The 25,848-nt window shown below is 42.8% G+C and overlaps 1 protein-coding gene across 1 annotated transcript in view; it reads left to right on the top strand.

Annotated features, from left to right (window-relative positions):
* Positions 1-3,839: 3,839 nt before the first annotated feature.
* The window catches only part of LOC144784019 (GTPase IMAP family member 8-like), a 44,221-nt gene continuing 22,212 nt past the window's right edge, over positions 3,840-25,848 (top strand). Inside the window, exon 1 of the mRNA XM_078662722.1 lies at positions 3,840-5,035. Coding sequence (XP_078518848.1) covers positions 3,842-5,035 — 1,194 coding nt within the window. The 5' untranslated portion in view covers positions 3,840-3,841. The remainder of the gene's footprint in view (positions 5,036-25,848) is intronic.

Here is a 25,848-nt window from a genome sequence, read left to right as displayed (position 1 = left end):
GATGTGCTCTCTCTTGATAGGGGGGGTGAAGAGTGGCTTCCATATGCGACGCCCTCGCCTTCTCCAATTCCTTGGACCTCCCCGTCAACAGGATATTGTGCAGCAGTTTTCTGCATTCTTGAAGGAAGTTCTTCTGAGGTTTGCAGAATGGCATCCATGAATGATTAGAGCATGAATTTCCTCTTGTTCATACTGGAACCTGCACATTCTTGTGAGTTACTTGTGAGTTACTTTGGGTGGCCTTGGAAAGTATCTAGTGACTCATCGGACTCCTGGCCAACTTGCCTGAAATGAAATGCTTCTAGCCCCTCTTTGCCCTAGGTTTGAAAGGGGCATTTAAAGCATTCATGAAGGTGCCATATGTTTTGGGAGTAGCTTCCACTTGAGTTTGTATATCCTGTGGATGTTACTTCCCCCCAAGTGTAGTAGTAATGCCTTCCTCCTTTCTCAGGCAATGATCAGCCCTTCAAAGTAGAATTGTAGGCAGTTCATCCACTGGGGCCAATGAGGATTGTATGCCATCGACCTCAAAAGGTTCAATGGGCAGGATGGTTGAAATGGCTAGCAGCAGGTGATGGAATACTCCTTTGAATGCCTCACGGCATCAGCGCTGTCACTCCTCAGTGGGATGAAGTGACAGCTGCCAGGCCGAGGGAGTGGGAATGGAGAGATGTGAGTCCATTGAGCAACTTTTCTTTGGGGTGACGCAGTGCGAATTGTGAAGATCTGTGTACTTATTCTTGGACACTTGAAACAGTGAAATAGTGAGGCATTGGACGGGCTTGGACACTTTCTTGGCAGTGCATTCCCTTGTGTATGACTTTTGTCACATTGCCTGGGAAGGTGTTTGGGCTCGGGAGAGGGGTGTGAGTCCCGTCTACAGTGGTGCACCGTCAGCTATCCTTTCACGCCAGATAGGCAGGACTGGCAGCTATTTGGGTGAGAGTGAGATAAGCATAAGCAGCCAGAAGCGATATGGGAGCAAGTGAGGGAGGGCCACGATGTGCTCGGCTCCCGATGCTAGCTCCTCTTGCCTAACACATGGCTTGCTGCTGTTGTGGGAACAGGTGTGCTTGAGACAACGCTCGGCTGGCTGCTGGATTCCCCGACCTCACAGTCCCCTTCTGCTTGAGCGGAAGCATAGCTGGCAGTCTTCAGTAAGTCGAGTGACTGGGCACGCTGGGGGCAGCTCACCTGGAACACGTAGGCCTCACTATCTTCCTCCACCATGGCCCTTCACGTCCGGAGAGCCTAGAAGGAATGGCAACACTCCTGCACTGCCTGACAGAATATTGGAGCAGGGTGGGCATCCTCTCTGTAGGGTTCATTCTTCCAGGATAGGCTGCGGGGTGAGCGACCAGCTGCCGTAGCCAGTGTAAAGTTGGCTACCGGGCCTAGGAAAAATGGAAGCCAACTAACGTGAGTGGTAGTCAGTGGAGTAACTTGTGACCATGTCGTGAGTGATGTAATATGTGGGGTCATAAGCAGTGCATTGTGGGGGCGTGAGTGATAGTTTATATTGGCTGAATTTCTCTGGTTTTGTATGAGTGAAATGTCAGCCTAGCTATAACGTTCCTGTAACCTATGTTTTTTTCTGTGGATTTCTAAGGTTTTTTAAATGCTAATTTCTAACTATAAAGTTCCTGAAACCTGTGTTTTTTTCTGTGAAATCTAAGGCTTTTTTAAACACTAATTTATAACTATAACATCCCTGAAACCTGCAGCTTTTTCAGTGATTTTCTAAGGTTTTTTAACTAGCAGCTTGCATTTGCAGAGTGGTGGAGAAAGGGGGCTGGGCCTCCAATTCAGGAATTGCACTGCGTAGGACTTACAGGAGGTACCAGGAGGGCTTCTTGGCCTCCAAGGTCCCTCATGAGTAAAGTGGACTTCATCCCCCAACCAGTAGTGTGCCAGGTGGTGCGTTTTCAGAGTGGTGAAGAAAGGGAGCCGTGGCCTCTGAAGGCCTCTTAGCAATTCCACTGTGGGGGAATTACTAGAGGTAACAGGCGGGGTGGTTGACCCCCAAGGATGTCCCACACAGCAGGATTGCTGAGTTCTGATAGCAGGCCACGCCCCCTTTGTCCACCACTCCTCCTGTTACCTCCAATAGGCCCCACACAGCTGGAAGTTGAGAGGTGGTCAGAGGCCACAGGCCTGAGGTCGATTTCGGCCTTGGGGACCCCATTCCCCTGGGCCCCGTCATTTTTTTTAATCATTATAAAGGGAGGGGATCCAGCGCCCACCATCCCCAATCCGATTTTGGCCCCGGGGACCCCATCCCCTCAATCAACTACATTTTCAGGACCAGGAGTTCTCTTCCCTAGGAACATCATATGAGAGAACGGTTTCACCTTGTTTTGTCGTATTTGTCAATCTCAGCTTATTATCAGTGGGAACCAACATATGAGAATTATATACGACCTACGTACTGGAATCGGATTTGTGTACTTGCTCAATGCATTTACTAATATGACCTCGCAGCAGAGGAGCCAAGTTCACCAAAGTATTGGCAGTCCACAGTCCCTATCATCAGGTCCACCGGGACGCCAGATGCCTAGAGTGCCCCATATGATGGTCTTACTCACATCTACGATGGTCCATTGTAAAGACTCTGTAAATGTAGTAGTACTTGTATAGCGCACAAATCACCCATGAGGCATCTCAGAGCTTGTAAGCATATTGCTGTGGAACCTGTGAAGTGCCCACTCCTGGGCACCCAGCCAGGCATCCTAGCATTTTTGGGGCCGTTGTGGAGATTAAGCAAGCTATTGCCCAAGTTGCAGAGTGGGAGTCATGAATTAGAATAGGCACTGAGGCAAGAATTATCACATCTGAGGAAATTGAGCCCAAGACCCACCGAGGCGGGAATTGAACCCTGGTCCCGGCCAGACTTCTGCATCAGGGTCTGCCGCTCTAACCAATGAGCCACACTTCTCCACACTTCACACTCTTGAATGAAAGAACTCAACCTAACTCAAGAACACTACATAAGAGTGTGTTTATTATTTTTTGTATGGTGCCAATCAACTAGATCTGGAGCCCCAAGCTTACCTTCCCTTGATTTCCCAAAACAGGGACCAAATCATAATAAAAATAGGAGGAGGGGAAATTAGCATAGGCAAAGTGCATCAATGTCTCTTCATCGTAAAAAGTACTGTCAATCCCTTGCCACATGTATTTATATAGTGCAAATCACTGATGTGGTATCTAAGCGCTTGCTTAGAGAACCTGTACTGTGAGATACCCTGGCAGGGTATCCACAAGGTGAAAGCCACGAGGGGCAGTAGTGGAGATTAAGCAAGCTATCGCCCAGTGTTGCAGAGTGTGACTGCGTGAGTCGAGTAGGCACCGGAGCGAGAATTGTTGAGTCGGTGGAATTTTGAGCCTGAGACCTGCTGCGGTGGGGAATCGAACCCTGGTCCACGGCCGATCTCAGCTTCCGGGTCTGCCGCCTCTAACCACTGAGCCACGCTTCTCCACCACATCCTTATTACAGTCACAGATGAGATAACAAGTTAGCTATGTGTATTACATACATACAAGTAAGCATGTTTTTCAATGCATATTTTCATATATAAACCACCTGCAGTGTCTTTTGGTTTTATGTATTTCCAATTAGAAACGTGAAAACAACATGTAGGTGTATTGACGAATGTAAATTACTTTCACATTGCACTTTTTCATCAAGTAATGTAAACGCTCTGCTTTGGTTGTTACAATAATGCTTATCTGTGAAAGGTTTGGAAAATGAGAAATGGCTTTGATTTGAGAGGTTTTAAAAAAAAAAAAAATTGGGGCTTCGGTATTTATGCATATTTTATTTTTCCTAACAGGTCACACGATGGATCGCAGACACACTGAACAATCGGAACTGCGCTTGGTTCTTGTTGGAAAAACTGGAGCTGGCAAAAGTGCTTCTGGAAATACTATCCTGGGTAAAAATATATTTTCTTCACGTGACGTTTCAGTGGATAAGGCATGCAGGAATCAGTCAATCACGTGGAAAGGGAGGAATGTTGTTGTTGTGGACACGCCGCCCTTCTTTGACACAGAGCTTACTCCTGCGCAGGTTGTGCAAGAGATCAAAACATGTGTCACCACAGCATCACCAGGCCCACACGCCATATTGCTGGTGGTAAAGATTGGCAGATTCACAGAGGAAGAGAAAAAGACTACTGAGAGAATCCTAGATTCTTTCGGGGAGCAAGCAGCAAAGTACATGATGGTCCTTTTCACGAGAAAAGATGATTTAGAAGATGTCTCCATTGAACATTACTTAAGTAGCTCACGTAACAGAAGTCTGCATGAGCTGATGGGCACCTGTGGTAACCGATACTGTGCCTTTACCAACAGAGCGCCCCCAGAGGAAAGAGAGGAGCAGGTCAATGAGCTTCTCACCATGATCGAGAAGATGGTGAAGGAAAACAATGGGGCTTGCTACACTCCTGAGATGTATGAGCAAGCTATGAATATTCACCTGGAGAAACTAGATGAAAGGAACAGACAAAGGAAAGTCCCACTTAAAATACTAGAAGAAAAACTGCAGCAGCAGCTTGAAGAGGAAAAGAAAAAAATGCAAGAGAAAGTGAAGGAGAGGGAAAAAGAATTAGGAATTATATCTGCAAGTGGGAATCTGCGGAAAAACAGTCAACATGAAATTTTGAAACAAGAAAATGACACAGGAAAGGAGTCGTGCTGTCAGCTTCAGTATCCGCAAAAGGCAAAGCATATGAGACAAGGTACACCAGAGACAATGACAGAAAAAGAGATCATGGCAAATCGCATGCAACAGAATGTAATGGAGGAGCTACAACAAACAATTTCCAAAGGACAGAAGCCCAACTTTGAAGGACGAGCAAAAAGCCAAGATGAAGCAGAAAAGACAAAATATTTTGGCAAACACCAGCAAACATTCCATGCGAACACCACAATGAAATCTGATGATGCTGAGAACAAAGAGAGTGAAACAGTAAGCAGATATGACAAAACACAAGAAGAAACGAGTCAAGAACAAAAAGTGCAACATACTTCACATGTAAGAAAAATTAAATATTTTATAAACACTTGGGCTTCCGGGGGGTTGGTAATGAAAATTAGCAATGTCGTAGGAAATAGAAAGTCTAAGGGAACTCTGCGGATCTGGGGGTATATTAGCAAGGGCATTATCGCCGCCTTAGAGGGACTTTTTCGTGGGAAAGCGGCGATAATTTTATTGCCCTATTAGCAAGCTGTCGCTAACAACAGTTAGCGCAGCTTTTAGGCGATAGCGACCGATTTGGGGCCCGCTTTGCATATTAGCGATAATTATCGCTAATGACATGCAAAGTGGGCATACCAAACCTGTTAGCGACTGAAAACAGTTGCTAACACAGCTATCGCCTATTAGCAAGGCAGGCGAAGCGATAAAAAATGTTGCACTAAGCGCAAATATCGCCAAAACCTAACGCCTGCTCAGACCACTTGTTAACCTGTATATCCAATGGGAGGTGGATATTCAGGTTAAGTCCCAATTAGCGTTAATGCCTGAATATCGCTGGATTTCCAGCGATATTCACGCATTGAGCCGCTATCGACGGATATTTTATGGCTTTTGAGATAAACATTGCTAATAGCACGTTATCTCAGCGATAATATCCGGCGATGTGTGGCAATAAAAAAAATGCGCTAAGCACATTTAGTGATAAATATCGCTATTTGTTGCTAATATGCCCCTTGGTGTCTTTGATCCAGCTGAAGAAGTGGGGAGAATGAGAAATAGCTAGAGGCACGGGGGGCCAAATTATCTATTCTCCCCACAATTCCTGTTTTTTAATCGAACCCTCAAGATCCCATTCATAAAATCTGGCAACATGCCTCCCCAAAGTTACTGATTCTCATAATATCGTTAACTTTGGAAAGTTGGTGTAATTAACGGGCTAAATTCCTGGACACCTAGAATAAGGCCCGCAGTGGAAGTGGCTCAATGAACAGCTGAGTATGGGTCAGAAATAATACTTTTTTCACATAATTGCAGTGATAAAGGCATACATGCCTCCTTTGTAGAAATAATTGTACCTATTGTTTGTTCTGTAACTCTTAACTATGATATTGTATGATAATTAGTATTTGGAGCTTAGGAAGCGTACCCTTGATTAGGGATTTTGAGATTCCTGACAGCTTGTCCATTGAGCATTCCATAGGAAAAGAAGTACAGAAATCCAGTTCATATCGTTTGCAAAGGAATGATATCGTAGGCAAATCTCAAACAGATTTGAGGGGAAGCCTGTGCAGCATTTCCCTGACTGCGCTTTCGGTGCTTTGGCAAAGAGTCCTGGTCAGAGGTAATTTGTAATTCAGCAGAAAACTTATGAGTGCCCTTTATTTAAGTGCCGAATTACAACATAAACGACAGTGCTAGACTCCCATTGCAAAATGTGCATCCAATCCTGACCACTTGCATTTAATGCGTTTTTAGGTCTTTTGCTTCAGACAACTTCATGCACAGCTGTCCAATCTACACATTACGGTTTAAATAAGTGCAATGAAGAGCAGTGCACACTGAGTTACAGACCACGCCTGAGTCTGACAAACTGTCAGTCCCCATGACTTATTGAGAGGGAGGCGGACAGTAAACTTTAGGGCGTCGAAAAACTCTATCGGGTCGTCGAAGGAAGCAAGGCCCACTGGAGGAAGGGCATTACACCACCTTCCGTACTCAGGCTGGATGCTGTAGGGTCCTTTCTTTCTGTCCATTCAAGGGTGAATAAAGAAATGGTCCCCACGTCCTGGAAAAACGACCAGGATCTGGTGGTCATTAGCTTTTTGAATTTCAGAAATAAACCCACACTTTTGGAGCTTGTTACTGAGAAACAAGAAAAGTTTAAAAGTTTGGTAAATGGTAGTCAAAATCGAAGGGGGGGTGCCCCCAAATTTGTTGTGCCTTGAAGGGAACCATCGTGATGGTGGTTCCTTTCACAGTACTGAGATGACTTCTGTGCCAGCGGTTTGATGCATGGTAGTCTGTCAAGGTAGCAGAGGTACAGACCTCTGCCACCCCGTTGGGCGAAGCACCACATGCCAAAAGTCTAAATCCAGCTCTTAGTGCTTACCTTGCCTGCCCTAGTCCGTCTAAACTTGTCATGTGCCGTGGCTTGGCTTTTATTGTCTGATGACATCAGTATGTTTTAGTTGGCACAAACTAAAAATTTACTTAACTATTCTGCTGGTAATAGGGAATAGATACTCAAAAATGTGTGCCACAGATTAATGTGCTAGCAACCATTTAGGCAGTCATCTTGAAACTGTATTAGACCATGCCTATTTTGCAGTGCACTCTGCAAGATGGCTGCTCCAGGACTAAATCTGTGGTATTGTGTTTTATTAACCTCCCATCGAGTGCCAATGGTTTCAAAATATGTTAGCTGCACAACACTCCCTAGCCATGAAAGGGAATAAACTCATATGACAAAAGTGTTTACAGAGTAGCTAATGTGGCACTGTGTGTTATTATTTTGATTATTATACTTTATGGAAACTGTTGAATCAAAATAATGGTGCTTTATGGCAAGCATACCTGAGGAAAGGGCTATTGGAAGAAGTTTCACTGCTGATACCTAGTGGCATTGCTAATGATTGTTTTCAAATATGGGAATATGGACGGATGCAGAACTAGCACCAGACCTTAATGTAAATGAAAGCAAATAAAAGCAGCGCCCACCACAACCACACAACTGCTGCTATTATGAGTGTGGGGTTGTAGGCAACAATGGGTGGTCTTGCTAGAAAACAGTTTCATTGGTGTGTTCACCCACAATATGCTGATACACCTGAGCTCAACTGCGAAGTCTGGAATGATGATGTGACAAATTGCTCTTCCCAAGCCTGTGCAGTACAGTTGTGCTACTGAGCCATTCCTCTGGAGGATCTTCTACTTGCAATGCAAACGGCAACTAAAAATCGACTGCAACTTTATCGATTAGCCAAAATGATACCCATTATATCCCTGCTGGGACCCACACATAAACCCTTACTGGTTGTTGCTGCAGCAATTGATAGGATTAGACTACTGCAATTGCTTATATGTGGATCGTCTGTGCCTCAAAGATCAAGGCCCAGAATTACTAACATTTTGCATCAGGGTTATGTCACTATTTAGACATAGCCCCACACAGAATGTATTTCAGGAATTACTAAGTCATGTAGGGGCATATGTAGGTAATTTCCATTTTGCGATTCTCAAATAGCGATTTGTAAGGAAATGCTATTTGAGAATTGCAAAATGGAATGTAGGTAATCAATCACAATTTTTTTGCGAATCTCTAAAATTCCTTAATTGGGATTAGCAAATTGCGAATCGCAATTAAGGAATGAGTGTCCCATTCATTCCTCAGGATTGAAAGGGAATTAATTCCCCAAATTTAAACGTGCCACAGGGCGTGTTTGCACACATGGCACCTCATGCCCCTCCCCCTCCCTTCACCACTATGCAAATGTGCCCTGTGGTGCGTTTTAAGTTGGGGGATTAAGTTCCCTTAAATCCTGAGGCCCCCTGGGGGCCAAGTAGCCTACCAGGTACCTCCAGTAAGCGCCATAGAACTACGTTGTAGAGAGGTGTAAAAAGGGGCGTGGCCTGGACCACCTCTCTGCAATGCAGTGCAGTAGCACTTATTGGAAGCACCTTGTGGGCTAGTGGGCCCAGGAGCCCTCATGATTGAAAGGGAATTAATTCCCAAACTTTTAATGCGCCACAGGGCGTGTTTGCACACATGTCACCTCAGGCCCCTCCCCCTCCCTTCACCACTGTGCAAACACGCCCCATGGCCCATTTTAAGTTGGGGGATCAAGTCCCCTTAAATCCTGAGGGTCCCTGGGGTCCAACTAGCCCATCAGGTACCTCCAGTAAGCGCCACAGAGCTGCATTGCAGAGAGGTATAAAAAGGGGCATGGTCTGGATCACCTCTCAGCAACACAGATTTCTGGTGCTTTTTGGAGGTACCTGATGGGCTAGTTGGCCCCAGGGGCCCTCAGGATTAAAGGGGAGTTAATTCCCCAACTTAAAACACACCACAGGGCATGTTTGCACACATGCCACATCAGGCCCCACCCCTCCCTTCACCACTGTGCAAACACGCCCCGTGGCACGTTTTAAATTGGGGCATTAGGTCCCCTTAAATCCTGAGGGTCCCTGGGGTCCAACTAGCCCACCAGGTCCTCCAGTAAGTGCCACAGAGCTGCGTTGCAAAGAGGTGTAAGAAGGGGCGAGACCTGGAATACCACTCTGCCATGCAGGCCTCTGGTGCTTTTTTGAGGTACCTGATGGGGTAGTTGGCCCCCAGGGGCACTCAGGATGGAAAGAGAATTAATTCCCCAACTTAAAATGTGCCACAGGGCATGTTTGCACACTTGTCACCTCAGTCCCCGCCCCCTCCCTTCACCACTGTGCAAACACGCCCCGTGGTGTGTTTTCAGTTGGTCGATTAAGTCCCCTTAAATCCTGAGGGTCCCTGGGGTCTAACTAGCACACCAGGTACCTCCAGTAAGCGCCAAAGAGCTGCGTTGCAGAGAGGTGTAAAAAGGGGCGTGGCCTGGACCACCTCTCTGCAACGCAGCTCTGGGTGCTTACTGGAGGTACCTGGTGGGGTAGTTGGCCCCCAGGGACCCCCTGTATTGAGGGGAAATTAAATCCCCATTGTAAAACACTTCACAGGGCGTGTTTGCAGAGTGCTGCTATAAGGGGGCGTTTTTATTTTTTAGAATGGGGGCTGTGTTGCCCCCCTCCTTTTTACTTTCTTTGGGCCCCGGGGACCCCATCCCCCAGAGCCTTACCCATATTAAAAAAAAAAAATGGGAGGGGGCCACTTGGGCTCCCCTCCCGTGGCCAACACGGCCATGGGAGGGGGCCGTACAACGCCCGACCTGTCATAGCAAACTGCAATGTCCCGGAGGTGGGCACCCCGGGAAACTGCAGGAGCTTGCCCTGGGGGTGGTGGTCCCCAAGGCCCTCACAGGCTCCAGGAGGGGGGGCGCTTGCCCCCCCTGTCAACATCTGCACAGCCCCGTGGAGTGGTGGTCCCCGGGGCTCGGGGGTCCGTTACAGACCCCAGAATTTGACTAATTAGTGCCCCAGAGCACGTGGGGGGGCTCGAGCCACCCCACACAGGTTGTTTCTTTAAAAAAACAAATTAAGCCCCGGGGGTGGCGTTCCCCGGGACTGTGGGGGGGCCATGTGCAAATATTTTTAAAAAGCCCCGGGGAGGTGGCGGTCCCCGGGGCAGTGTGGGGGGTTTGGGAACATCCACACTTTTTTTATTCACTGCCCCAGGGACCTGGCCCACCCAGGGGTCTAAATATTAACGAAGAGCTTCGTTTTTTAAATTTTCACGGCCGGATCCTCGCACCCAACGCCAATTCGGCCAATTTTTTTTAAATGTTTTTCTGGGCCCTGGGGTCCTTGTGGGACCCCCTGAGCAGGCCTAGGGGGTCAGGGTGTTTCTACCCTGCCCCCTTTTCTTGTTTTGTGCATTTCTTTTTCTCTTTTCTTGTGCCTCGGTTCTATCAAGGTGTTGACAGCCAATTAGCATGCAGCTCGTGATCTGCAGAGTGCGTGGATCCTCCGCTCCTCTAGATATCAAAACTTTTATTTTTGATTTTCTCAGCAACTACTGAACGGATTTACACCATATAAGAAAAAGAGTTCTTCCTGAGCCAACGGCTACCTTCATGCCAAATTTGGTGTAATTCCGTTCAGCAGTTCGAGCTGAAGCCGTGTCTAAAATTTGCAAAGGAAAATGCATTTTATGACCACTTTTTTTTTATTTCTCAGGAACTACTGAACAGATTTACACCATTTAACAAAACGAGTTCTTTCTGAACCGAGGGCTACCTTTTTCCAAATTCGGTTTAATTCCGTTCAGCAGTTTGGGCTGTAGCCATGTCTAAAGTTTCCTATGGGAACATGGAGAAAACACGTTTTGGGACTCCTATTTTTTCTCGCCCCCCAGCATTCCGAATCACCCCGAAACTGTCATGATAGGAGCTGACAAGAGCGGGTCATAAGTTTTGAAAAATTCGCGAAGATTCATCAACCAGGGCCAAAGTTATTGGGAAAAGAAAATATGCTTTTCCTATTGATAATAGGCCCTAAGTAAAACTACCTACTGGCGATCAACAGTAGGTAATAAATCAACAAACACCACTGCGCTTCAGAGGGCACACAACGGTGCTCTGTTCCTTCTGTGACTATTTGCCTTCAGCAGCCCGCTTTTCCTTAATTCCATATTAAACTATGGCCGACGCGTTTCAAGGCAACAGCGCCTCTTAATCATGGGCTTCTACAGAGGCACAGACACGCTCACCTGCTCTGGCCCTGGCTGCCGTGCAAAGACATAAATCAACAAACACCACTGCGCTTGAGAGGACACACGATGGTGCTCTGTTCCTTCTGGAATTATTTATCTTCAGCAGCCCAAGTTTCCTCAATTCCACATTGCACCATGCCCGACGCGTTTCAAGGCAACAACGCCTCTTCATCATGGGCTTTTACATATATTTATATATATATATATATATATATAGGCTTTCCACCTAAACTTGAGAACTACCCAGAGTTCGCTCCTTTTTTGCATAATTTATGCGTAACTCTATACCTGAAAGGGTTTTGTTTTGACTTATACTGGGTGCTCCCTTGTGTCTGGACAAAGCTATACCTCTCTGAAGAGCTCTAATTAGAGCAAAACACTGTGTCAGGGGTTGCTGTTACTCATTTCAGGTTGGCTTGAGTTGGTATTTTACCAATTCAAAGCTGTAATATTGTGCCTGGAGTGATAAATGACTTTTGTCATTTTACAGCTCGGCAAGGACAGCACTGTGCTAATCCTATGCTTAAAGACTTTGCTGTATAAATGGCAAAAGACTTTCACCTAGATTCATCAATGTCCCGTTTTGCGAGTCCTTAATAGCGATTATTAAGGTATCGCTATTAAAAACTCGCAAAACGGGATTCATGTAGAAATCGCAAAAATAATTGCAATTTCTACATGTTCCTTATTTGCGATTTGCAATTTGCTAATCGCAAATAAGGATGCTATTTCAAGGGTGCCAGGGGCGTCCAAAGGACACCCTGTAGCACCCCTGAAATGTAAATTTAGCCTGATGTTGCGCACACACATGTCCAAAGGACATGTGTGTGTGTAACATACCACTTAGAAAAATGCACTATAGTGCATTTTAAGTTTTCGCTATTTACCACGAAGTGAGACTTTGCGGTAAATAGCGTCCAGAAATAGCGAATTCGCAAATAATAAATGGTTAATGGATTGCATTTAAGGAATCTCAAATAGAGATTCCTTAAATGCAATTCCTCGCAAATATGCGATTTCGCAATTAGCGATTTTTGCATTTGGGATGATGAATCCCAAATGCAAAAATTGCGCTCGCAAAGGGCCAGATTCTCAGAATCTGGCCTTTTGCAAGCGGATTTAAGCTTGATGAATCTTGATGAATTTAGCGCCAAGACGCCTACGGGCATACGTCGCGCTTTACAAAATTTAAAAATAAATCAGTAAATAAATAGCTGCAAGTCCTTTTCTATCTCAGCGTGGATAGCACTGTGCTAATCCTATGCTTAAAAACTTTGATAGAAAAACAGACATTTGCGGTGAGCAGATCTAGAGTGTCGCTGGTGTTGAGAGTGCTCTAACAGGAGCTGCTTTCCACCTAAACTTGAGAACTACCCAGAGTTCTCTCCTTCTTTTTTGCATAAATTATGCGTCACTCTCTGCTTGAAAGGGTTTTGTTTTGACTTGTATTGGGTGCTCCCTTGTGTCTGGACAAAGCTATACCTCTGTGAAGAGCTCTAATTAGAGCGAAACACTGTGTCAGGGGTTGCTTTTACTCATTTCAGGTTGGCTTGAGTTGGTATTTTACCAATTCAAAGCTGTAATATTGTGCCTGGAGTGATAAATGGCTTTTGTCATTTTACAACTCGGCAAGGACAGCACTGAGATAATCCTATGCTTAAAGACTTTACTGTATGAATGGCAAAAGACTTTGTCCTTTTCTATCTCGGCGTGGATAGCACTGTGCTAATCCTATGCTTAAAATCTTTGATAGAAAAACAGACATTTGAGGTGAGCAGATCTAGAGTGTCGCTGGTGTTCAGAGTGCTCTAACAGGAGCTGCTTTCCACCTAAACTTGGGAACTACCCAGAGTTCTCTCATTCTGTTTTGCATAATTTATGCGTTACTCTATGCCAGAAAGGGTTTTGTTTTGACTTATACTGGGTGCTCTCTTGTGTCTGGATAAAGCTATACCTCTCTGAAGGGCTCTAATTAGAGCGAAACACTGTGTCAGGGGTTGCTTTTACTCATTTCAGTTTGGCTTGAGTTGGTATTTTACCAATTCAATGCTGTAATATTGTGCCTGGAGCGAAAAATGGCTTTTGTCATTTCACTGCTCGGCAAGGACAGCACTGTGCTAGTCCTATGCTTAAAGACTTTGCTGTATAATTGACAAAATACTTTGGGCCAGATGTAGGTAGGCTTTTACCGGTCGGTAACGGCCGAAATCGGCCATCACCGACCGGTAAAAGCCTTTTCCTATGTAGGAGGCTATTTTACCGATTCGGTAAATAATGAATCGGTATTTACCGATTCGGTATTTACCGAATCATCATTTACCGATTCGGTATTTACCGAATCGGTAAATGAGATGTAGTAAGCACTGTCAACAGTGATTCTGCCCTTCAGGAATTCGTTATTGACCACCAACTATTAGTTGGTGGTAAATAAGGAATTCCTATGTAAATGCATAAATGTGCATTTACACCTGTGCCATGTGACAGACATACATGCCCTTAGGGCACGTATGTATGCCACATGTGCACACCAGCACTAATCAGGGATGCAACCGGGTGTCAAAGTGTCACCCTGCCACCCTTGACTTTTTCACAATTTTACCGAATCGGTAATTACCGATTCGGTAATTGACATTCATTCCTATGGGCCTCCAGGCCCCTAGGATTGAATGGCAAATACCGAATCGGTAAATACCGATTCGTTAAATACCTAATCTTACCGATTCAGTATTTTTTAACGAATTATTACCTACATTGCAATTACCAATTCAAAAATACCGAATCGGTAAAATTTTATATTTTCGAATCGGTAATTTACAATTACCTACGTCTAGCCCTTTGTCCTTTTCTATCTCAGTGTGGATAGCACTGTGCTACTCCTATGCTTAAAATCTTTGATAGAAAAACAGACATTTGAGGTGAGCAGAATTAGAGTGTCGCTGGTCTTGAGAGTGCTCTAACAGGAGCTGCTTTCCACCTAAACTTGAGAACTACCCAGAGTTCTCTCCTTCTTTTATGCATTTTATATATATATATATATATATATATATATATATATATATATATATATATATATATATATATATATATATATATATATATATATATTTCTCACTCTTCCGTGAACACGAAAGTATTGGGCGCACTCGCTCCGATTTTCCACAATTTCATTTATTTAATTATGTTTTAGCATGAAAACAACAAACGATCTACGCGTTTCAGTGCTCCTGGCACCTTGTTCACGATCACTTTTCTCAAGTTTTTTCATGATATTTAAAGCAACCAATAACATTTGATGTTACATCACATCCTGTTTTCAAATTCTAAGCATTGTGGTATTTGTAGTATTTATATTAAAAAGAGTCTCTAATGGAGTTACACCATTCAATTTTACAAGAGAGTCCCAATAACCATTATTTCATTTCATAATAAGGTGAAGGTTCAATTAATTTGCTTTTGTTTTATGTTTTGTATTTTATTTTATTTTATTTTGTCCATTTCTATCCCTCCAGTGGGATTTGTCACTTTTTCGTCCGTCTTTGTGGGACCCTTATTTTCCATCTGTGTGGTCTTGTTTGAAAACAGGATGTGATGTAACATCAAATGTTATTGGTTGCTTTAAATATCATGAAAAAACTTGAGAAAAGTGATCGTGAGCAAGGTGCCAGGAGCACTGAAACGCGTAGATCGTTTGTTGTTTTCATGCTAAAACAGAATTAAATAAATGAAATTGTGGAAAATCGGAGCGAGTGCGCCCAATACTTTCGTGTTCACGGAAGAGTGAGAAATATTTAACGGCGAGGTTCCGCCGTAGGGAACGCACCCACCTTGAGCACTCACAAGTCGGGAAACCTGGAACCGGCGTGTAGAGAATTAATTTTACCCGACCGGAGTGACCGCTGACAAGAGGAAGCAGCAGCTACAGCTCGGGACACACACACCGCTCTGCGAGGAGGTAAGAGTGTGATTGTGTTGGGAAGAGCTAAGCTGCGAGTCAAACACGCATATCTAACGCGAAGCCAGCTTTGGTGCCAAACAGTTACACATTGGGAATGAATAGCGCGACTCAAATGTCATCACAGAATGAAACGCGCCGAAGTATCCTATCTGTTTAATGTGTAACAGTACGGTCTCTGTTTTTTCACGTGTCACGACAAAAAACATACAAATATAAAGAATAGCAAGTGAAAACAAAATGGAACAAAGGGCAGCAAAACGAGATGAATTGCTGACAACAATGTTTGTGAAGGGCAATGTGGAAAAGGATAAAGGAGATAAACAAACAAAACCAGACACTCCAAAATCGGATGTAAAAAGCAAATTGAGAATGTGGGAAAAACTAAGCCGCAAAGAGATAAACAAGTCCTGGGAATTCATAACTTTAAAAAAATATTTGGAAGTAAAAATGATACCAAGAGGCCTGAGAATCATGTTGATGCCCAGTCATCAAGATACATCGAACGAATTACTTGAGGAATGGGGTGAATTTATTCTACACTCATCCCTGGGACTGGTAGCAATTTTGGTAAAACATATTGAAATCAGTTTGAACAAGATACAGGAGGAACTCAAGGAAATGGAAAAAGAAATTACCTCACTAAAGCTGAACAGCAAAATGACTAAATTTAAGGAGGAGCTGGACAGCCAAATTGCAAAACATGAAGATACAGTGCGAGAGCGTAAACACAATAAATTCATACGAGACACGGTGGATTACGAGGAGGGTTGCATCTTCACCTTCTCTAGAAAATATGATTTTTTCAAACAAATGTCCCCCCAAAAACGAGGCTCTAATTTATCCAGCAGTGCCTCATCCTCATGTTCACTAGTATCAACAGAAGGAAATGAAGGCGAACCAAGTACATCAGTAAACACAGAAAGAATGCCTTTTTTAGGGGATATGCGCCTCGTGCTACAACAAAGACAATGGGAACAGAGCCGGGGCGCACAAAATCAATCACGAGGAAGAGGAAGAGGACGACGCTGGACCACAAACAGAAAAAGACAAGAAGGGGCAACAGAAACAAATCAACCAACCGAGAAAGTGGGCACAGAAACACGAAGTATGCGCCAGAAGAGGGGGAAATAATGGATGAATTACAAATCATAAATCTTTCAAAAAGAACAATCACTGAATCGGAAACTAAACTTTTGAAACGAGGCATAAATTTCTGTCCAAAGAAAAAGATGAACATCGCTCAAGCAAGGATAGATCTGTATCTATATGTAAGAAAAATCAAATTAGCAAAGTTTTTTGAAGAAAACAAAAACAAAAAGGTAACACCAAAAACACAACTGGAAGATCAAGGCACTTCAAATCTATGTGTAAGAGAAGCGGAGGCATTCACCACACTCTTGAATTTAGATATAACTGATGAGGATGAAACAACAGTCAGCCAAGCTATTGCACAAAAGAGAGCAGGCATCAGCAAATTAAAACCAAAATCTAAATTCTATCCTCAGCTGCCACCGGGAAACAAAGTGGACACCTTCCAAGAAGCCGTGATCCAGGACCTATATAAAATCAAAGGATCTAATTACAAAGATAATCTGACTCAGGAAGAAAGAAAAGCATTGGAAAACCTATGCAATGATGACCAAATTGAAATAAAAATGGCTGACAAGGGAGGAAATATAGTGATTTGGGAAAAGAGCTTATATATCATTGAAGCGCACCGACAATTGAAAGACACTAAATATTATGAAAGACTAAAAACCAACCCAACACAGGAAATTAAGTCCAAACTGGACGAAAAACTAAGACAATGGAAATTAAACAATTTGATTGATGGAGATGAACAAAAATACCTAACAACTAATCACCCAGTAACAGCCACAATATATTTCCTGCCAAAGGTTCATAAAGATCGGAACAAACCACCAGGAAGACCAATCCTATCCGCAAAGGGCTCTTTGTTGGAACCAATCTCAAACTATATTGATTATTTCCTCAAACCACACGTAACACAGTTAAGCTCATATATACAGGATACCAATGACCTATTGAGACGACTGGAAAACACACCATGGCAGGAGAATTACCATCTAATATCTATGGATGTCGTATCACTGTATACGAATATACAAATAACATTGGGTTAAAGGCATGCAATTTTTTTTTGCAACAAAGAGACATTCAATACAAAAACCATAACCAAATGCTACAAGACATGATTGAACTATGCTTATCGCAAAATATCTTTCTATTCGGTGAAGAGCTATACAGACAATGTAACGGAACCGCAATGGGTTTTTCATTTAGCCCAAATTATGCCTGCCTCACAATGGGATACTGGGAAAAGGAAATAGCATGGGCCTCTGAAAACGACCAATTCACAAGCAAAATCATGTGTTGGATAAGGTTCATAGACGACCTGCTGATAATCTGGGATGGCACCAAAGAAGAATTCCAGGATTACTATAAAATCATCAATGCCAGTATGACAGGATTAACATTTACGTATGAAATCAACAACAAGGAGGTAACATTCCTGGACACTCGCATCTACATCAAAGATAACCATATCCACACAACACTGCATAGGAAGGAGACGGCCACCAATTCGACACTGGAAGCAACCAGTTGCCACCAAGCTTCCCTAATATCAAGCATTCCATATGGGGAGTTCCTTCGGATTAGAAGGATATGCAGCGAAGACTCTGAATGGCAGAAACACAGCGCCATAACGAAACAAAGATTCAAAAATCGTAAATACAATCAAGGCAACATTGAAAAATGTTGGAATAAAGCAAATGAGAAGCCTACACAGAAATGTCTGCAACAACCGGTTAAAAATGAAAATGAACTTGAACCTATCAGACTCATCACTGATTATTCAGAAAATAGCAAAGAACTACTGCAAATCATGAGAAAAAATTGGAAGATTCTGCATTTGGATGACACAGTTGGGAAGATAGTGGGCCCACATCCAGTGGTAACATATAGAAGAGCACCAAATTTGAAGGACCAGCTGATCCATAGCCACTGCAAAACAAGCAAAAAGAAAGACTGGCTGAAAACCACAGGCTTCGTAAAATGTTACAACTGTAAAATGTGTCAAATTGCAAAACAAACCAAGGAGATACCATTACCCAATAATAAAAAGTGGCAAATACGACAACTGATCTCTTGTACAACGGAATTCACAATTTATGGCATTGTATGCCCTTGCCCCCTGATGTATGTGGGCAGCACCAAAGGGGAAGTGAAAAAACGAATAATGGAACATGTTAGAGCTACAATACATAAGGACAGAGCGAACGCAGTAGCCAAACATATGGAGCAAAAACACAATGGAGACTGGCTGAAATTGAAATTCTTCGGCATTGAAACAGTACCTAAGAATGTACGTGGAGGGGATCATGAGAAAATCATGCGAAAAAAAGAATCACGACACATCCTAAATTTCAGAACCCTAAGTCCACATGGCCTCAACCAATCGGAGGAGTTTTATATTCATCTCTAACAAAGACCAAAGTGAGCTTTTGAAGTTGAAAACCGCATTCAAAAACAAGACCACACAGATGGAAAATAAGGGTCCCACAAAGACGGACGAAAAAGTGACAAATCCCACTGGAGGGATAGAAATGGACAAAATAAAATAAAATAAAATACAAAACGTAAAACAAAAGCAAATTAATTGAACCTTCACCTTATCATGAAATGAAATATTGGTTATTGGGACTCTCTTGTAAAATTGAATGGTGTAACTCCATTAGAGACTCTTTTTAATATAAATACTACAAATACCACAATGCTTAGAATTTGAAAACAGGATGTGATGTAACATCAAATGTTATTGGTTGCTTTAAATATCATGAAAAAACTTGAGAAAAGTGATCGTGAGCAAGGTGCCAGGAGCACTGAAACGCGTAGATCGTTTGTTGTTTTCATGCTAAAACAGAATTAAATAAATGAAATTGTGGAAAATCGGAGCGAGTGCGCCCAATACTTTCGTGTTCACGGAAGAGTGAGAAATATTTAACGGCGAGGTTCCGCCGTAGGGAACGCACCCACCTTGAGCGTTCACAAGTCGGGAAACCTGGAACCGGCGTGTAGAGAATTAATTTTACCCGACCGGAGTGACCGCTGACAAGAGGAAGCAGCAGCTACAGCTCGGGACACACACACCGCTCTGCGAGGAGGTAAGAGTGTGATTGTGTTGGGAAGAGCTAAGCTGCGAGTCAAACACGCATATCTAACACGAAGCCAGCTTTGGTGCCAAACAGTTACACATTGGGAATGAATAGCGCGACTCAAATGTCATCAGAGAATGAAACGCGCCGAAGTATCCTATCTGTTTAATGTGTAACAGTACGGTCTCTGTTTTTTCACGTGTCACGACAAAAAAACATACAAATATAAAGAATAGCAAGTGAAAACAAAATGGAACAAAGGGCAGCAAAACGAGATGAATTGCTGACAACAATGTTTGTGAAGGGCAATGTGGAAAAGGATAAAGGAGATAAACAAACAAAACCAGACACTCCAAAATCGGATGTAAAAAGCAAATTGAGAATGTGGGAAAAACTAAGCCGCAAAGAGATAAACAAGTCCTGGGAATTCATAACTTTAAAAAAATATTTGGAAGTAAAAATGATACCAAGAGGCCTGAGAATCATGTTGATGCCCAGTCATCAAGATACATCGAACGAATTACTTGAGGAATGGGGTGAATTTATTCTACACTCATCCCTGGGACTGGTAGCAATTTTGGTAAAACATATTGAAATCAGTTTGAACAAGATACAGGAGGAACTCAAGGAAATGGAAAAAGAAATTACCTCACTAAAGCTGAACAGCAAAATGACTAAATTTAAGGAGGAGCTGGACAGCAAAATTGCAAAACATGAAGATACAGTGCGAGAGCGTAAACACAATAAATTCATACGAGACACGGTGGATTACGAGGAGGGTTGCATCTTCACCTTCTCTAGAAAATATGATTTTTTCAAACAAATGTCCCCCCAAAAACGAGGCTCTAATTTATCCAGCAGTGCCTCATCCTCATGTTCACTAGTATCAACAGAAGGAAATGAAGGCGAACCAAGTACATCAGTAAACACAGAAAGAATGCCTTTTTTAGGGGATATGCGCCTCGTGCTACAACAAAGACAATGGGAACAGAGCCGGGGCGCACAAAATCAATCATGAGGAAGAGGAAGAGGACGACGCTGGACCACAAACAGAAAAAGACAAGAAGGGGCAACAGAAACAAATCAACCAACCGAGAAAGTGGGCACAGAAACACGAAGTATGCGCCAGAAGAGGGGGAAATAATGGATGAATTACAAATCATAAATCTTTCAAAAAGAACAATCACTGAATCGGAAACTAAACTTTTGAAACGAGGCATAAATTTCTGTCCAAAGAAAAAGATGAACATCGCTCAAGCAAGGATAGATCTGTATCTATATGTAAGAAAAATCAAATTAGCAAAGTTTTTTGAAGAAAACAAAAACAAAAAGGTAACACCAAAAACACAACTGGAAGATCAAGGCACTTCAAATCTATGTGTAAGAGAAGCGGAGGCATTCACCACACTCTTGAATTTAGATATAACTGATGAGGATGAAACAACAGTCAGCCAAGCTATTGCACAAAAGGGAGCAGGCATCAGCAAATTAAAACCAAAATCTAAATTCTATCCTCAGCTGCCACCGGGAAACAAAGTGGACACCTTCCAAGAAGCCGTGATCCAGGACCTATATAAAATCAAAGGATCTAATTACAAAGATAATCTGACTCAGGAAGAAAGAAAAGCATTGGAAAACCTATGCAATGATGACCAAATTGAAATAAAAATGGCTGACAAGGGAGGAAATATAGTGATTTGGGAAAAGAGCTTATATATCATTGAAGCGCACCGACAATTGAAAGACACTAAATATTATGAAAGACTAAAAACCAACCCAACACAGGAAATTAAGTCCAAACTGGACGAAAAACTAAGACAATGGAAATTAAACAATTTGATTGATGGAGATGAACAAAAATACCTAACAACTAATCACCCAGTAACAGCCACAATATATTTCCTGCCAAAGGTTCATAAAGATCGGAACAAACCACCAGGAAGACCAATCCAATCCGCAAAGGGCTCTTTGTTGGAACCAATCTCAAACTATATTGATTATTTCCTCAAACCACACGTAACACAGTTAAGCTCATATATACAGGATACCAATGACCTATTGAGACGACTGGAAAACACACCATGGCAGGAGAATTACCATCTAATATCTATGGATGTCGTATCACTGTATACGAATATACAAAATAACATTGGGTTAAAGGCATGCAATTATTTTTTGCAACAAAGAGACATTCAATACAAAAACCATAACCAAATGCTACAAGACATGATTGAACTATGCTTATCGCAAAATATCTTTCTATTCGGTGAAGAGCTATACAGACAATGTAACGGAACCGCAATGGGTTTTTCATTTAGCCCAAATTATGCCTGCCTCACAATGGGATACTGGGAAAAGGAAATAGCATGGGCCTCTGAAAACGACCACTTCACAAGCAAAATCATGTGTTGGATAAGGTTCATAGACGACCTGCTGATAATCTGGGATGGCACCAAAGAAGAATTCCAGGATTACTATAAAATCATCAATGCCAGTATGACAGGATTAACATTTACGTATGAAATCAACAACAAGGAGGTAACATTCCTGGACACTCGCATCTACATCAAAGATAACCATATCCACACAACACTGCATAGGAAGGAGACGGCCACCAATTCGACACTGGAAGCAACCAGTTGCCACCAAGCTTCCCTAATATCAAGCATTCCATATGGGGAGTTCCTTCGGATTAGAAGGATATGCAGCGAAGACTCTGAATGGCAGAAACACAGCGCCATAACGAAACAAAGATTCAAAAATCGTAAATACAATCAAGGCAACATTTAAAAATGTTGGAATAAAGCAAATGAGAAGCCTAGACAGGAATGTCTGCAACAACCGGTTAAAAATGAAAATGAACTTGAACCTATCAGACTCATCACTGATTATTCAGAAAATAGCAAAGAACTACTGCAAATCATGAGGAAAAAATTGGAAGATTCTGCATTTGGATGACACAGTTGGGAAGATAGTGGGCCCACATCCAGTGGTAACATATAGAAGAGCACCAAATTTGAAGGACCAGCTGATCCATAGCCACTGCAAAACAAGCAAAAAGAAAGACTGGCTGAAAACCACAGGCTTCGTAAAATGTTACAACTGTAAAATGTGTCAAATTGCAAAACAAACCAAGGAGATACCATTACCCAATAATAAAAAGTGGCAAATACGACAACTGATCTCTTGTACAACGGAATTCACAATTTATGGCATTGTATGCCCTTGCCCCCTGATGTATGTGGGCAGCACCAAAGGGGAAGTGAAAAAACGAATAATGGAACATGTTAGAGCTACAATACATAAGGACAGAGCGAACGCAGTAGCCAAACATATGGAGCAAAAACACAATGGAGACTGGCTGAAATTGAAATTCTTCGGCATTGAAACAGTACCTAAGAATGTACGTGGAGGGGATCGTGAGAAAATCATGCGAAAAAAAGAATCATGACACATCCTAAATTTCAGAACCCTAAGTCCACATGGCCTCAACCAATCGGAGGAGTTATATATTCATCTCTAACAAAGACCAAAGTGAGCTTTCGAAGTTGAAAACCGCATTCAAAAACAAGACCACACAGATGGAAAATAAGGGTCCCACAAAGACGGACGAAAAAGTGACAAATCCCACTGGAGGGATAGAAATGAACAAAATAAAATAAAATAAAATATAAAACGTAAAACAAAAGCAAATTAATTGAACCTTCACCTTATCATGAAATGAAATAATGGTTATTGGGACTCTCTTGTAAAATTGAATGGTGTAACTCCATTAGAGACTCTTTTTAATATAAATACTACAAATACCACAATGCTTAGAATTTGAAAACAGGATGTGATGTAACATCAAATGTTATTGGTTGCTTTAAATATCATGAAAAAACTTGAGAAAAGTGATCGTGAGCAAGGTGCCAGGAGCACTGAAACGCGTAGATCGTTTGTTGTTTTCATGCTAAAACAGAATTAAATAAATGAAATTGTGGAAAATAGGAGCGAGTGCGCCCAATACTTTCGTGTTCACGGAAGAGTGAGAAATATTTAACGGCGAGGTTCCGCCGTAGGGAACGCACCCACCTTGAGCGCTCACAAGTCGGGAAACCTGAAACCGGCGTGTAGAGATATATATATATATATATATATTTATATATTTTTTTGCATTCCCCATTGGGTTTCACACTTGTTTCCACCATAAACCACCACCCAGAAAACTGTCAGTTGACTACATTCACTTGGACATTTTTTGAATGTGGGCATAGAGTGACAGAGAAGATTGTCTCCCTATAGAATAGCTTGTATGACTAGGTTTCGCTTGGCAGCTTCTATGCCATAATGTCTCCTAGGGACTGACCCAGGTTCATGAACTAGTTTGTTACTACCAAATGCATTTATTCGTGTTTGTAGAGTGTGGATCACTGCTCATGTTGGATTGCCACCAGAGGTACCTTGTTTACTTTCTCTGGCATACAGTGAATGGCTAGCACCAGTTCCCTCCCACAAAATGTCACTGCTTCTCGCCCGGCTGCAGGAGGATCATATCATTCCAAGATGGAGCTCCATTAATCCTTTCCTCGTTTTGCTTTTCTGGCTGCTACGTCACCTCCAAAAGGCATATAATGTTATCGCCCACACCAACATGGAGCTTTGAGGTTGTCAGGACCTTACAAATGTATGGGGTTGAAATGTTTATTTAATTAAGTGGGCAATTTCAGTATGTGGCTTGGGAACTCCACACTGGAGCATCTGCATTGCTTTAGTGCTTGCCACACCCCCTACCCAAGTTGAATCATTTTGTATGTGCATTAGAGCAAATGTGAAATGTGTCATAGACTAACCAGTTGGTGCAATCTAGAAGCCAGTCAATCACCTGCAGCTAAAGTCTGGGGCCTGTGTTACCATCCCGTTTCCCCTTTTGTGTGTGCCATGCTGAATGCAGATCTTAGTATACAGTCGTGTGTGCTGACGAGGGAAAAGGAAAGTTAGCTTCACTGTCCAGAAGTTCTTGAAGTTGAAGCTGAAAAAGGATTTATAGAGCGCACATTCACCATGCGGTTTCTTGGCACTGTAGACGGATTAGCACAGAGGGGCAGTGGAGGGTCATTGCAATGGGAATGCAAGAGAAAAAAGGTGAGTCTTGAGAGCTTTTCGGAAGACTGTGTAAGTGGGGGTGGTCCTAATGGCGAACGGAAGGGCATTCCAAAAGGGGGGGTCGAGGGTAGAGAACCTCATGCCGCCGTGTTTTTTCCTCCTAAAGCGGGGAACGCTGAGGAGACAGAGACCTTTGCTAAGTCTGGTGTGATCATCAAGTTTAGTCTTTGACTGAAAAAATAAGTGTAATGGCAAGACTCAAGGTAACCTGATATTCTAACATCCACAAAGCCACTAATACAGATGAACATCCAGTCATGAGAGCTGACAAGCCTGTTGCAGACTGGGTGCTGTAAAGTAGTCGTGCAGCTTTGAGCTGACCAGTGGCTATTGGCAGATTGCTTTAGTGCCTAGTACCAAGAAGAAAACTGCTCTTTCCATGGCAGAGGGATTATTTAGGTTTAAAGTAATTTTCTTTGGGTAGAAAATGTTCCTGCTACTCTCCAACCCCCTTCCTCCCCATGAGTTAGGTCCTATTAGGGCAAGAAGTGTTCTGCATGATCTATCTGGATGACGTTGATGTGCTTATTAATTAAATGGAGGACCGCCTGATGCACCCAGAACTGTATAAAGGGCAGCAAATGAAAACAAATGCTTTGTCATAGTTTGGGCTTTGAAAAGTGTCTATTTGAATGTCTTTGGCACTATGTCTGTGGTGCACATAGGTTACAACCCACTCAGGTGGTTGATGGCAATCGAGGAAGAAAATCCTCACATTTTTGGGATAGTCTATCCTGTGACACAGTCTGGATTTCACAGTGGAATACAAAGCCACAATGAATCATGGCAATGTAGATGACCTTCCTGCCACTTTTGCAGATCCTATGTACAGATTTCTCCAATGGTGGACTAAGGTTCTGGGCAATTTGATATGCCGGGGCATTTGGTAGGATAGGAATGTGCTTTGCTTAATGTACTGTTGTGTTCTTCTATGTTAATTGTCTAGCTGTGAGGTTCTAGTATGCTGTTTTTTTGTTTTAGCCCTAGCCTCACACTAATCTTGCATATTTGCAAAGGCCTATGCCTGTCCATTGACCATAGAGAGGTTACAAAGAGAAGACCAAAGAGAGCATCAAGCATGCTCTCAAGAACAGACAGGGGCTGCAGGAAAGTAGGATCTGCTTCTTATGGTTACCCACACTTTTTGCTGATATAGCACTGTTTTTGGCCTAGTCTGACTGGGAACCTGCTATCCAGGACCTTCTTTCTCCCTTAAATTGTAATGTATTTACTT

This window comes from Lissotriton helveticus, chromosome 10, assembly GCF_964261635.1.
Source record: "Lissotriton helveticus chromosome 10, aLisHel1.1, whole genome shotgun sequence".
NCBI lineage: Eukaryota > Metazoa > Chordata > Amphibia > Caudata > Salamandridae > Lissotriton > Lissotriton helveticus.
The sequence above is the reverse complement of the archived record's forward strand: the minus strand, read 5'-3'. Positions and strand labels throughout refer to the sequence as shown.